Source organism: Neolamprologus multifasciatus, chromosome 4, assembly GCF_963576455.1.
Source record: "Neolamprologus multifasciatus chromosome 4, fNeoMul1.2, whole genome shotgun sequence".
Classification (NCBI taxonomy): domain Eukaryota; kingdom Metazoa; phylum Chordata; class Actinopteri; order Cichliformes; family Cichlidae; genus Neolamprologus; species Neolamprologus multifasciatus.
This window is the reverse complement of record NC_140442.1, coordinates 23,977,909-23,991,641: the sequence shown is the minus strand read 5'-3', so window position 1 is coordinate 23,991,641 and position 13,733 is coordinate 23,977,909. Positions and strand designations below refer to the sequence as shown.

The following is a 13,733-nucleotide window of genomic DNA, read 5'->3' as shown; positions in this document are numbered from 1 at the left end:
ATCTGCTGTTTCTCAAAGCAATCGATTCCACCGCATGGATCTTTGCCGTGTTTTAAGGTCAAGCATGTATGTGATCTTGCGGTCAAATTTTAATTAATGCTAATATATGTAGCATCGCATTACTCTGAGACAGCTAAACACCTGAGACATTTATCCTGCATGACTGAGTTTCTGTAGCTTCCAAGTTTACTCGACTGCAAGCGGACTGAGCATCAGTGACGCTTTAAACTAACAATGTGACCGGCATTCATTACAAAGGGAAACGTGCCAGTGCGAGCTGTTGATGCAATGAGATGCCCACACGCACTGCTGTATAATTTCACACGAGGTGAAAAAACAAAATAGACAGCGGCACAGGCGCAAAAAAATAAAAACAGCTGCGCACTTTTCTACCTTCTACTCCACATCCCCAGAAACAACTACCAAAACACTTCCCCTCTTCTCTTCCTCCTATTGTCTCTTTTCATGAGAGCTTCTCTTTATCAGAAGCTTCCTGACTCTTGAATTTCTTCCAATTTAGAAAAGACACAGAGAGGTTGAAAAAAAATTATATCAGTAAAAATAAGGCGATCGCAATAATGGCCTGTTCAGCAAAATACTGCAACACCAGGATTACAGGAGAAAGACAACGTTTATCTTACTGTTACACCTCAACGCCGAAATCTACCTTTAACTGCACTCCGTACATTAGCAAAGAGAGAAGAAGGCTGACCCTAAAAATGTTCAAATTGCATTTAACACATCAAAGACTGCGGCTTCCATTTAAGACTGGTGACGTGGGCTCTTTGAGTCTAAATAAAAAGTCTCTTGTTAAATGGATTTGACTGAAAAAATGATTGAAAAGCTATGCAGCACTTAATTAGCAGCGCTGAACGGCGCCGATATAACGAGGGGCCAGAATCCCATTTAGGTTAGGTACACAAAGGTTGGAGATAAAGCTTTTAAAAAACTCATGAGACATTATTATTCTAATATGTCCTCATTTAGGCCATTATTCCAGCCAGAGCCGTTTTTTTCCTAAACAGTTTATGTAAGAGCAGGAAGCGCGCTCGAATAATAAGCCCAGCAGACTAATAATCTGCCAGTGTACGTGTGAATGCTATTTTTTTGTTTAATCAGAAACAGCGGGGCGTTGTTGTTAATTAGATGCATCATCGCTGTTAATATATCTGTGTGGCATTAGCCGAAGCAGATAAGCGACTTGATGCTTGAAGGGCCGAGGCTGAAGCTAAAGCTCTTCGTTACAAAGCCACGCCGTTGCTCTGCTGCTGGCTAAAAGGCAGCAGGTTAAAGGTGTAGAGGAGTGTCTGTGTAATGGTGCTGTTTGTAGTGTGCTCACACAGTGTGCACACACTCCATCCCACCACAAAAACAGGAAACTAAATTTGCACCAAGGCTCCTAACGTCACCGCTGATTAACAGTGCATGAGATGAGAGAGACGAAGAGGGAGAAGAAGAAATAGAGAAGAAAAAAAGTTACTGAGGAGTAAAGTATGAGAAAATGATGAAATCTACTGATATGATGATGACCTCTCATTGCCCCTGGTGGTAAAAACATTTGCTCTGTGTAATCTGGTCCTGGGTGAGAGTGGGAACGACGTCTTCTTTCATCTTTCTCTCTGTCGTCCACAAACATGCAGCACGTGAAAACATGAGAACAGCTGACACACACACAAACAACAAAAACAAAAAAAAACTAATTCAACAAATCCTTTAATTGCCTGATCAATGCCTGTGGAGTGTAAACGAGGCCAATAGTCGATCGAGGTGGGCGGGGTCGGGTTGAACGACCACGTGCTGACGCGTGCCATTGATCAAAGTGCACACTGTGCTAAAAACCAAGGATTAAACCATTCATCTGCAAGCTCCACCTTGAACCATTATCCTGACCCGCAAGCAAACCTGGCATAAGATACGAAGCATTAAAAAAAACACACACTACAGAAGTTTAAGAACATCCATCATTGAGCGTTAGGAGAGGCGCACACAGCGGAGATAAGACGGTTTGTTTCAGCGGTTCTCTACGGGGACAACACGAGAAAACTAAGAAGAGCTCCACCTGTAAAGAGGCCCCATGCATCAATATTGTCTTACTTTGTGTTTTGCCAGCCAAAGTCTCATCCCAGCGTCTCAGTAGTAGCATGATGGTGCGGCCTGGGACTCCTCTCGCCCTCTCATAGCCTCAGACTGAGGGAGGCCGAACTAAAGTCAACATGAGAGAAAAGACAATATGATTATTGAATGTGAGCGGCTGCTGTTAAAAAAACAAATTTTGAGCTCTTTTTCCTGACTGTACATAAACAGTGCTGCATTCTGTGTTATCACAGCTTGTCCCTGAGGGTGATGACAGTCTCTCCCTCAAGGGTTTCCCGTGATTTTGCCTCTCATAACAGGCCGTGATGATGCAGAGCGGTCGAAAAATTGGAATAGAGCCGGAAGTGACAGGAAAATTACATTAAACTGAATCAGATCTGAGGAGCACCGAAACCTTTTCTTGTGGACAAGTAAACACAGCATTAAAAACAACTTTCACCCCAAAATCAAGTTTACATATATTTACACTAGTGCTACAATATCATTTATCCATCTAGATGGTTTTGGTGTGAGCTGCTCTGTTCTGTAGATACCATGTTTGCCTTCTCCTGAGCGAACTGTCCTCCAGACAAATCCAAATCTCCAGATCTTGTTATGAACAGTTTCACGTAGGAACTTTCTTTGCATTCTAGTGTCCACATCTACATCTGCCAACCGATGGAAGAGTGCAGCTAGCTTACATCACGGCTCAGCTGGGGGGGGGGACAACACACTATTAATGTTTATATCCTGTCACAAGCAGGAGCCTCTACTCACAGGTAGAAGCGCATTTCCTCCTGCACAGTGATGTTTGGCAGGTGTGCTGGCTGGAAAGAATATAGTCCCCACATGAAACCCCTCACGTCCAGGTTTGTGGATTTTGTGATTTCTGAAAAAGCTGCATAAAGTTTTTATTTGCGTGGCAAACATGAGGTGAGTGCCATTTAATTCCAGAAAAGGACAACAATCTAGACGGATAAACAGCGCTCCACGTTAAAGGAAAAGAATTTCTCCCTGTGATTGACATAACTAATCACCTGGATTGATACCACATGACAAAGTCATTAGCCGGTTAACAGAAAGACGAGTTTAATTAACTCACAACCGGACAATAAAGTAGCCCTTCATTATTTTCAGGTGTCATTCTACCAGCAGGTTTGTCTTTGGCTAAACCAATTGCACTTAATCAAACAAATGTGTTTTACTCTCTACCAGGACACCTCATTAGGTGTGTGGGGTTTGCCGAAGTAAATACAGATGTTCGTGAATGGATGGGTAAGATTAAAAATCAAGGCGCCAATGCTGAGCATTTATCCCCCCCTCCCTCCCCCCCCCATCCTAATCCCTTCAGCGGTGACTGTGTGACAAGGAGCTGGCACCGGGAACTCACAGCGGTTTTAGGTAAAATCCTCGTCGGGTCAAGGGGGTAAAGCAGCAATTTCGAGGTAATTGTACTCCACAGGAGCAGCTTCACTTCTGTTCCTCTGGAAAGACGTTTGGAGTCGCTCGTCTTCCCGACGACCGCCAGTCTGTTATTGCAGAGGGGAAAAGGGAGGACAGCGGGTTAGAAGCAGGTCACAGTCAGTTAGACTCTAATAAAGCCTTGCTACGCCTGGTCGACCTCTGACCCGCTCCCCTTAGAATCAATAAACCCGATTAAATGATGGGAACTTAAAATGCAAGAACTGCCGTGCTCATGTGCACATCTGGACATAACTCTCAGCTTTGAATGAAAACCTGTTTGAATGCATCTCACAGCTCATCGGTTTGCTCTCTGACCCGAGAGGAAGCCAAGCCTAATATTTTAAATAACACATTTCCTCCAAATCCACTGTAGTACAAAAAAGTGTCTTTTCCTACATCCCTAACAACACCCTCAAACTACAGTATGTGCAGCATCGCAGGAATAAGAAAGAGCTTCTGTTAATCCTCTTATACATAGCTCATACATCAGGAGTCCATATGAGTGTCCAAATTGCATATGTGTGTGTGTGTGTGTGTTGGGGGGGCGAACCATACTTTAGGTAAATAAATGATTAATTGAAATATGTCGATGAATAATGAACCAGTCTCTGCGGGGTAACAGATTGTACTTTTCATATTTAATAGATTGATGGGCCTCGCACAAACTCTGACACCATGTACGCTCGCCGTTAAAGCACACTCATCGCACGCGCACCTGCGTGCCACAGAAGGCAAGAACGTATAGCAGATTAAGACATCAAAGAAGGTGTACACATGAACCTCTCTGGCTTTTTTTTTATTCTACTATAGCTTGTTTCTGAGCTTATACTAATCCTACAAAGTCGCCTAAATGCTCTTCCGTGCACTTTGTGTACACACTCTCCTTCTCGTTGGACGGCGTCTGTGTCAATACAAGTCCTCTTAATCAGCCCTGATGAATTATTGAGTAGCCTTTTTATATCAGATCATGACCCATATTCCGCTCCCTTGAAGTGAATATACTGCCAATAAAATTGAGATGTGCTTTTTAAGTCGTCCCACATAGTCTTCCCGCTCGCTCTCGGGATTCAGACGCACGCGCCGCAGAGTGTTACGAGCTTTAGATGGAGCTCCGCAGACTGATTCCCTCATTTATACCCAGAAGATGGATGAGGTGAGGTGCAGAATCACACTCGTGTGAATCCAAGATTTATTTTTATTTTTTAGCTTGTAACACAAAAATCAAAAATCATCTCTGCACATTTTTAGGTTCTGACTTCTGAAGCACAGGGTAACGTGCAAGCGGTGCTCCGTGATGCTGTAAATCCCTAGACGGCATGCATGCGGAAGTTAGCTGGATTGTAACGTATCTAAACGCTGTTATTGCTGGCTTCGTTGAGGCAGATGCGGCGCTCGGAGCCAGACGCAGGAGTTGCATTGTTGTCTCATTAAGCAAGCACATGGGGGAGAGAGAGAGAGAGAGAGAGAGAATCAGTGGGAAGAGGGGATAGGATTATGAATCTCCTTAGCCCCTGCTGTCTCCTCTCCTGGCCTGTTTATAAATGATGACTGCAAACACGCTGCCTGTGAAATCTCTTAAGCTCTGATTCAAGATGTTCTGCAGACTTTTTTTCCCCACATAGATCCTGTGGCATCGCACAGTTTCAGACACCAAAAATTTGACAGGATGCATGAAAAATGTCCTAGAGCCACCAACCATTAAGACACACCTGTTCAGGTAACGAGCTAAATAGGTGACAATGAACGAGGAGAGAACCTTAAAAGGGACAAGTCACCTCAAAATCTAATGCATGCCTTTTTCATCTGCCCTTTAGTGCTACTTATTCGTCTCCATTGTTTTGGTGTAACATTGTTTTCCATCTCTTGAACATAATGAGGCTAGTTTGCAAAAATTACATTTAAAAGACTAAACATTAATCATGACCTGGCTACTCGAAGGAATCCACAAAGCAGGTTTCAGTTACTTTCATGTAGGACCTATTTTCTTTCCGCTGTCAACAACCATCAAGCATTATCGCTACACAGAAGAAAGCCTCCTGTTGACACAACAGGAGGCTTGTGCTGCTTATGATAACTCCAAAACTGGGGAAATGTCCCCTAAAACAATCTAGATGGATAAAATGCACTGCAGAGCAGAAGAGAAATAAGGTGTGAACTATCTCTTTAAACCATAATCTAACAATTTGACGGAACAGCATACGTCTATCGTAAAAGTAAGAAAATGATCCGGAGAAAAAAAGAGCAGTTCTCCATACTTAAATAGAAAGGATGCGCAGCTGTAAACGTGCTCCAAGCTATTGCTCAATCCACCATCCAGCTGTGCTCGTAGACGTCTGCGTTCCCTCTCAAAATCACAGCTCAAATCAGCTGTTTTTGACCACCGTACACAACATTCACATCACTGCCTTCCTGAACCACACATCAACACCAGTGCGTCTGAAAGTGTGCTTCTACCTGTTTCTAAACACTGTTTCGGGGTACGTTACAGCAAAAGCAACAACAGCAGCGAGCCACTTGTCAGAGGCAGAGCTCGCGCCAGAGACGTCCATTTTGCAGCGTGGTTGCTGTGACAGCTTTGACAGACTACCTGAGCTTAAGTGCCCATCTGTAGCTCGGCTACTGAGGTCACATGTGTTTCAGCGCCAAGCAGAATAGGTAATCATCCTGGGTTGTGAGAGCAGATCCCAGGTGTGGTTCACAGGTACGAAGCCTTAACCTTGACTGTGTGAGGTGTGCACACATGTACATGCACACATGTGGAATCAATACAAAACCTCTAACAGCCAAATGACAGGAAAGTTCATGAGAGAAAAGGATTGGACTGACGATGGACAGATGGACAAAGTCTGCATGTGTGTGTGTGTGTGTGTGTGTGTGTGTGTGTGTGTGTGTGCGTGAGGGAGAGAGTCGATGTGAAAGTGTATTTTGCTGCAGACACAGAGTCAAATTTTATTCCGGCCACTGTCAACCGCAAGATAAGATTTAGTCATTCTCCCACCACGAAGCATTTTATTGGAGTAACAGAAGATAAAATTTTTTAAAAAATTCACCGAGAAAAGCACAGCGCAGTCCATCTCTTCAGGTAGATTACTTTATTGATCTACGTATATATTCCTCTCACACTAACGCACGCTGTTTTAAAGAAGAGCGTGGAGCAGCACTGAACAGATTTGGTAGAGCAGAAAGAAGAGTGGAGGTGCAAAACCCAAGGTGAAAGATGGGATGTTATTTCAGCATGTAAAGTTTTTCTTTTTGTTGTTTTTACATCATCCCACACTCCGCATCAAGGGGATTTATATTTTACATAAGAATTTTTTTTTTTTAACCAGACTTTAACTGGAAAAGGGGAAAATACTACAAAGGATAAACAGTGGTGAGGAAAATGACTGAGCTCTGGTAATCCGCCTGTATCCTTTTAAATTCTACCTCACCCTTATTACTGTACATACACATCCCGGACGAGTCTGCACACCCTCACACACACACACGCAAAACAGTGGGTCACTCACAAAAAAAAAAAAAAAAAATATATATATATATATATATATATATATATATATATATATATATATATATATATATATATATATATGAATATCTACATCCATTCATAATCATCCAAGACATGCAAAGGCAAGAGCATGGGTGGATTCAAGGGTCCGTACTCACCTATTTAACCCTTAACACTGAGAAATGTTAAATGCGATTTGGAAGGATGGAGAAATTGTGAGAATCAAGGCTATTACATCAGCTAATTGACAAAGACGTCGCTTGAGTCTTTAATCCGCGATAGTGAAATCCCATTAGGATTCAATAGTTGAAAAAGAAATATTGAAATCAGCTTCAGTCCATTTAAAAAAAGAGAGAGAAAAAGGTCAAAAAAGTCCAGAATTTAGACCAGTTTTTTTTGCTTGTATTGTTTTTTTGGGGGGGTTTTTTTTGGATAATTGTTAATTATTTTGTTTTAGTCGTTTGGAATCTAATCCAGGATTTAAAGGGTAATTCCACAGGAAAACATCTATATCCAGAACGCCTTTATCGTGGTTGCTCGAAAGTCCTACTTCCCATCATCTTCGTGTAATGAAGAGGAGCGCCATTAAATCTCCTTCAGCACAAAAAATGGAAATACAAAACAAAAAAAGAAGAAGAAGATGGACAAAGAAATGAGTTCTGTGATTTTCTTTACTTTGCTATGCATCTGTCTATTTCTGTGCCTCTCTCTCTGTAGCTTGCACAGCACACACAGGCACACACACGCAAATTATTCCGCCACTTTTAAGCCAGCGTAGTACAATAAAGCCTCGTATCGTCTGTTATTATTTTTTGGGGGGGAAATCACTTCTGGAAAATCTGCCTTTTCTATTTCAGTAAATGTGAACAGTCAAAACAGTCCCAATGCAAAATACCTAGCAAGTCTGATGCAAGCAAGTCAATGAGGTGTGAGTGGCAGGACATGAATACATATATATATATATATATGTATATACATCTTATTTTTCTTTACACGGCAAATGAAAAAACAGCAACAACAGAACAACGTACGAATAAATAAGTGGATGGAGTCAGAGGGGGTGGGGGTGATGGAGAGGGGGGAAAAAAGGATGTACGGAGAGGTGAATGAAGCCAGGTGAGTGGAAAAAAGTGAAAATTATGGCGGAGAAAAAAAAGGGAAAAAAGTCCTCTGGATGATAAAGCCAGGCTTTTTGTTTTTTTAGTCCATTCTCTTTGAGTGCTTGTGTGTGTCTGTCTGCAGAAATGAGAGTCCGTTCAGAAAGATATGAGACAGAGAGAGAGAGAGGGAGGAGAGAGAGGAAAAGAGGGCAGCAAAAAAAAAGGAGGCAGAGCACCGGATAAGCACAGATGACACCCCGACAGAATGGACTTTGAATTGTACTTTGACACAAACAGTGCGTCTGCCGCTCTTGAATCGGACCTTTTGCTCAGTTTGACCTTCACCTGATACACATGAAGCCAGCGAAAACTTGGTTTGCCAGCGGGCATTTCCTCTAATGAACAGATGTGGAGTTTGGGTGTCTGTCAATGTGCACGACTGCTAAAAAAAATAAATAAATGAATAATCACGTGAGGGTGTGAGGAAGGACGTTGTGTACGTGTGTGTGGATTAAAAAGGGAAGGGGGGGGGGGGCACTTCAGATGTTTTAATGGAAGAACAGACTTTTTGTGCAACAACATGAAAATGACAAGACGATCAAGACGACTCCGTGATGACGACCGGAGAAGGTGCTTGCTTGATGAGTCACTGTGGTCCTGATTGAGAAGAACACACTCGCACACACACAAAAAAAAACAGGTCTGAAAACACAGATGGAAGTGAGGTGGGGGTGGGTGGGTAGGGTGGAGGGGTGACGTAGAGAGGACATGGCATGAGGCAAGAATCAGCTGAGAGCTGGATGGGAGGGGAGCCGTGCCCAAGCTAGATCGGAGGCCAGCGAGCGTGTGTGTGTACGTGCGTGCATGTGTGTGCATGTCAGGTGTGCACCCATACACGAAACACCTCGCACACACGGTAGGAAAAAAGGAACAAAAGACTTTGAGACAGACACTAAACACTAAGTAGACCTACCTATGGTTAGAATAAAGAATCGGCCAAAAAAGATGCATAGGATGGTGGGAGGAAAAAAGAGAAGGGGGGAAAATAGGAAAAAGGTACAAAAGTGAAAAAGGCATAAATAGAAAATACAAGCAAGCCAATTAAAATGACTCTACTGGAGCTGCTTAAAGCGAAGAAATAAAATTTTTTTTAAAAAAGAACAGGTGGAGTCAAAAAGTAGCCAAAGTTACGGGTGGACAGTGACTGGAGTGGTGGGGTTCGGGGGAGGAGGAAAAAGGGGGGAGGTGGAGGAAGGAGAGAGCGTGGGCTGCACAGGGATAGAAAGGCTGGAAGTGATACGAATGGAGAGGAAAGCAGGAAAGAATGAATGAAGGGGAGGAGGGGGGAAAAAAAGAGGATAAAGGGGGCCAAAAAAAAAAAATCCCCGTCCTCTTTTTCTCTGTCCCTCTGCCTCTCTCTCCCTCCTTGTCTCGCTCATAAACAGAAGAAATTGTTGACCAGGTAAATGGCGAAATAGATAAGAAGACAGAGGACCGAGAGAGCGAGCAAATGGAAAGGCAAAGCACCTCCCAGCAGCGCGATGAGGAAAAAAAAGAACAAAAAACGAAAGATAAAAGCAAATACTCCAGTGGCCTCCGTTGTCTCCAGTCTGTGTGTGGAAGGGGGGATTGGCTGTTGCCAGTTGTTCCCCTTCCCCGGCTGCCTTCTGCTTTCTTCTTTCTCTCCTCCCAAAAAAGACTTCCCATCCAGATGACAAAAAAAAAGGAGGGGTAATAGAAAAAGAAAAAAAGCAGCAGGCACAGACGTCCTTCTTTCTCTCAACTCTGGTCAGAAATCACACGCCACTCACACAGGTTAGACATTGTTGCAGTGGCAACGCACAGTATCACCAATATTGCTCAGCGGGAGAAAAAAAAAGGCATTGGGGTTGCTGCTAGTCAAGCACTGCCTACCTCATGAGGAAGAATACTGAGCTGGAATTGCTCTGTCTCCCCTCTCCCGCCCATTCCTGCGAAAAAGATGGGAGGATGGGAGGTGGGCCCACTCACTGCATTAGTATTCATTGAAAGAGTGTGAGAGTGAGAGAGAGAGAGAGAGGGGGGAGAGAGACATGAGGAGGTGGAGGAGGAGGAGAGGGGGTGCCTTCCAACAAATGTCGAGGAACCAAACCGGTGTGTGAAACTGATAAGAGACTGGCTCCCCCTAGAGTCAATCATCAATACACGAGCAAGTAAACTGGAAGCACTGGGAGCGCCATGGGAACGTGCAGCACCCGTGACCTGACTTCAGGTCATCCAAACCTTTGATGTCAGAACCTGTGAGGACACATTCTCTGCCTCAGTTTTGCAGCGTGCCTCCCAACGGCACGGCATTACTGTAATCCACTTACAGAACAGTTCAGTGCTCAGTCTTACAGATCAAATTTGCTTTTCTCTGAAAGGATTCCTGCGTGATGAAGCACCTTTATAAACCGACGGTGGACAAAAACATCAAAAGCCTTCTGGTCCATATTACCAAATTATAGGTGAATCATTACCTTGCAATGAAGCTGGAGGTGGAATGCATGTGAAACAGGTTCAAAATGTGGCAGAGGTTTTTCTGTCAATAGGCCAGACTTAGATGGACATGTGAAGATCAGATCTGCGATGACCATTTACAGAGTTTCAGGTATCTGTGGAAATACAATAAAACACAGTGAACTCTATGTTTTCACTATATACAACAGAGAAATAGCCCTAACCAATGCAGATACCTGACCTGGACTCATTTTTTTTATCTGTGCATATGCTGTATATCTCATTTCTGTTATTTATTATGATTAATGCTTGCTTTTTCTTTAAGCACCGATGTGGGACAATTTCGTTATACTATTGTACACAGTGTGACAATAAAGAGCTAAAGTTGTATTTATCCTCCAAGGTTCATAAAGAAAACACCGAGCAGTGCCGGACATAAGCTCGTCTCTGCATACCTACATGTGTATTTTCTCATAGCAAGGCGACATTACCAACGTGCGTGTTTTAAATTCAGTCCAAGTTACCTTAAACTGTTGCAGGGTAACAACCAGTGGCGAGGAAGAAACGATCACGCAGTCAACTTAGGAGGACCGGTGTAACTATATCGCCGCCTTGTGGTCGATATGTAACAGATCGACTGTGCGGTGTGTGATTTAGCATGCCTGGCTCCACTCCGCTACAATCACAACACAGGTCAAAGATGGCAGCGCTGTCATCGCCGCTGCGAGTGTGTCGCGGAATCCTGAAAGAACTGCGTGCAATTCAGGGACCGAGTTACAAAAAGTCACTAGCTTACAACTATGTTATGGACCAGTTTCGCAAGAATAAGGTAAGCATACCAGTAAGTGCGCAAAGCCTTATGTTAGCTCAGTTGCTAACTACTGCTGCACTTGGCTCGCATGGTAGTCGTTGGCTAGCCCGATAACTATTGAATGAAAACGTTCCGTTTCGTTTTATTGGCGTTAAGAGGACATATTTAAGCAGTTTACAGTAGTGCTAACAGACCTGTTGCCTAACATGACACTGAAAAAGTGGTTGTTGTCTACTTGATACGTGCTTAAAAGCTGTAAGCAAGGTCACTGAAGCAGAAGGGCACGCAAACGTTAGCTAGCAGCTAATTAGCCTAAAGTGTCGCGTTTAAAATCATCAAAATCGTCGTTGATTCAAATTGTTAGTGTTTTTCACTCCATGGAAAACTTCAAGTTAAATATATTTGTGGGGACTTTGTAAACCAAAAGTATATCTACTGATATTCATATACTTTTGCATTTAAGTTAATTGGAACCAAAGCTGCTGAAACTACTCGCTTCATTAAAGCAGTCAGTCCAGACGACGTTATCTCCATCTAAGCGAATCTCTATCTATATTTAGCCGTACAGCCATACACTGTGTATTATTAATGCTTGGGTGAGTGTGGCTTAACATGGGGGTTGAAGCTGCAGTCACTGAAGCAAAACAGCTGGGAGGAACGCTTGTATGTCGTTTCGCATTTATCGTCCTTTAAAGGCATCCCAAGGCTTTATGATGTATAGCTACTGGTCTGTGGGGACTAAACTAAATGCATATTGTCCATGCAGCTGTTAGAAATTCTGAAAGGGGGTGGAACACACACAGAGACTGATGAAAGCATACCTGTTTATCATAAAGCGGCTATTTTCTATGCTGATTCCAGGGTACCTTCTACTTTATCCATCTGTATTTTCTTTATGGTGACTTTTTTTTTGTAAACAACACTAGACGAACAGTTTCTGTCTCAGACTCTTATTATGTTATTGTTTATCATCCATTTGTTTCTTTTATATTCAACCTTTCACAGGTGACTGGAGAAAGGTACTGCCGTGCCAAGCAGGAAGCGCACCATGCCTCACACACATACCTGTGTTTACTAGCTTCCACTAGAAACCACTTGGTCCTGCACAATCTTTACCATGGCAAGGGAGAGCGCAGCCCAGAAGAGGTGGCTAGTCTCGTGGGGCTCAGGTTGCCCTCCCAGCCAGGAGGCAAAGGCTGGGAAAAGTGAGGACACTGGACAAACAGTCTTTAAAATCTTAAGAGTTGTGTGTGTTTGACTCATCTGGACAGTCGAGCTCATGTAAATCAAACTCTTTGACAGGTTGGGAGTTATGTTATGTTATGTGAGCTGTCTGAGAGATTATTTTACCTGTGTTCAAAAGGTAGAAAAAATCAGTGTACTGTGAAAATGTAAGCTCCGGTTAAAATCTCTGATTAATATACCCCCCCACTACTAATCCACAGCTCTGTGTGTGTTTAAATGCAATGATTAAAAATAAATGTAAGTAAATTTTTATTTTTGAGTTATTTCTATTAAAACAGGAATCATTTTGACACCTTTTCTGGAAGGATGTTTATACAATATAAAACATCATCAGTGACGTTGTGTTATTTAAACTGTTAGTTAAATAAGTCCTTTATTTTGATTTCATGTACTTAAGAAGCTGATCAGCTAGGATATTTAGCACACACTGTAAAATATGGCACGCTGATGAAGCTTACAGTGGACAGACTTTGCTAAGATGTATTTTACTCACTGTGTGTTATTTTACAAGTAACATAAATGTGTAGTTTTTTTTTTGTTTGTTTTAATCTGAGTGCATATTGTGTACTTTTTTTAACCAGTAACTAACCTCCCCCCTGTTTTTGAAACAATGGCTCAGCCTTAGGTGGTTTCAAGGTGTGCAGTGAATCCTGAATGTTGCGGATTTTAAAAAAAATCTTTAAGAGGCTCAAAACTCCTAATCACTGCCTTATAGCCAATGAAAGTGCCCCTATAACGCTTTTCCTTATTTTTTCTCATATGGGCACTAATGGACACTTCATTAGGTACACTTGTTGAACTGGATGTTAATGCAAATATCTAATCAGGCTGTCACATGGCAGCATATCAGTGCATGTAGGCATGGTGACGATGGCTGAGCCCTCATTTCAATAAAAGGTGGTGGGAGTGCATGCAACAGTGCAAAAGTCTTTAGTCACCCTTTATTTTTCTAGGGAAATGGGAGAAGTAATTTATTGAAGCAAGTGCAAACACATAGAAATACAGTATATACAACAAAAATATCTGGTATGACCTTTATTCTTCAAGACAG

General features: G+C 42.6%; 2 protein-coding genes across 6 annotated transcripts in view; one reads left to right on the top strand and one right to left on the bottom strand.

Annotated features, from left to right (window-relative positions):
- The window catches only part of grin2ba (glutamate receptor, ionotropic, N-methyl D-aspartate 2B, genome duplicate a), a 145,252-nt gene extending 133,987 nt beyond the window's left edge, over positions 1 to 11,265 (bottom strand). The window contains exons 1-4 of one of the 5 annotated variants that reach the window (XM_085157776.1): positions 11,151 to 11,265; positions 10,647 to 10,781; positions 3,464 to 3,602; positions 2,095 to 2,202 (exon numbers count right to left, since the gene is read on the bottom strand). In XM_085157776.1, coding sequence (XP_085013902.1) covers positions 2,095 to 2,121 — 27 coding nt within the window. In that variant the 5' untranslated portion in view covers positions 2,122 to 2,202; positions 3,464 to 3,602; positions 10,647 to 10,781; positions 11,151 to 11,265. Of the gene's footprint in view, positions 1 to 2,094; positions 2,203 to 3,463; positions 3,603 to 7,206; positions 8,850 to 9,121; positions 10,325 to 10,646; positions 10,782 to 11,150 lie in introns of those variants that run through there. The other 4 variants (XM_085157773.1, XM_085157774.1, XM_085157777.1 and 1 more) reach the window with 4 other exon arrangements.
- Positions 11,266 to 11,284: 19 nt separating this feature from the next.
- Positions 11,285 to 13,702, top strand: fmc1 (formation of mitochondrial complex V assembly factor 1). The gene is made up of 2 exons (XM_085157836.1): positions 11,285 to 11,455; positions 12,443 to 13,702. The coding sequence occupies exons 1-2, from the start codon at positions 11,285 to 11,287 to the stop codon at positions 12,644 to 12,646; spliced, it is 375 nt and encodes a 124-aa protein (XP_085013962.1). The 3' UTR covers positions 12,647 to 13,702.
- Positions 13,703 to 13,733: the final 31 nt, after the last annotated feature.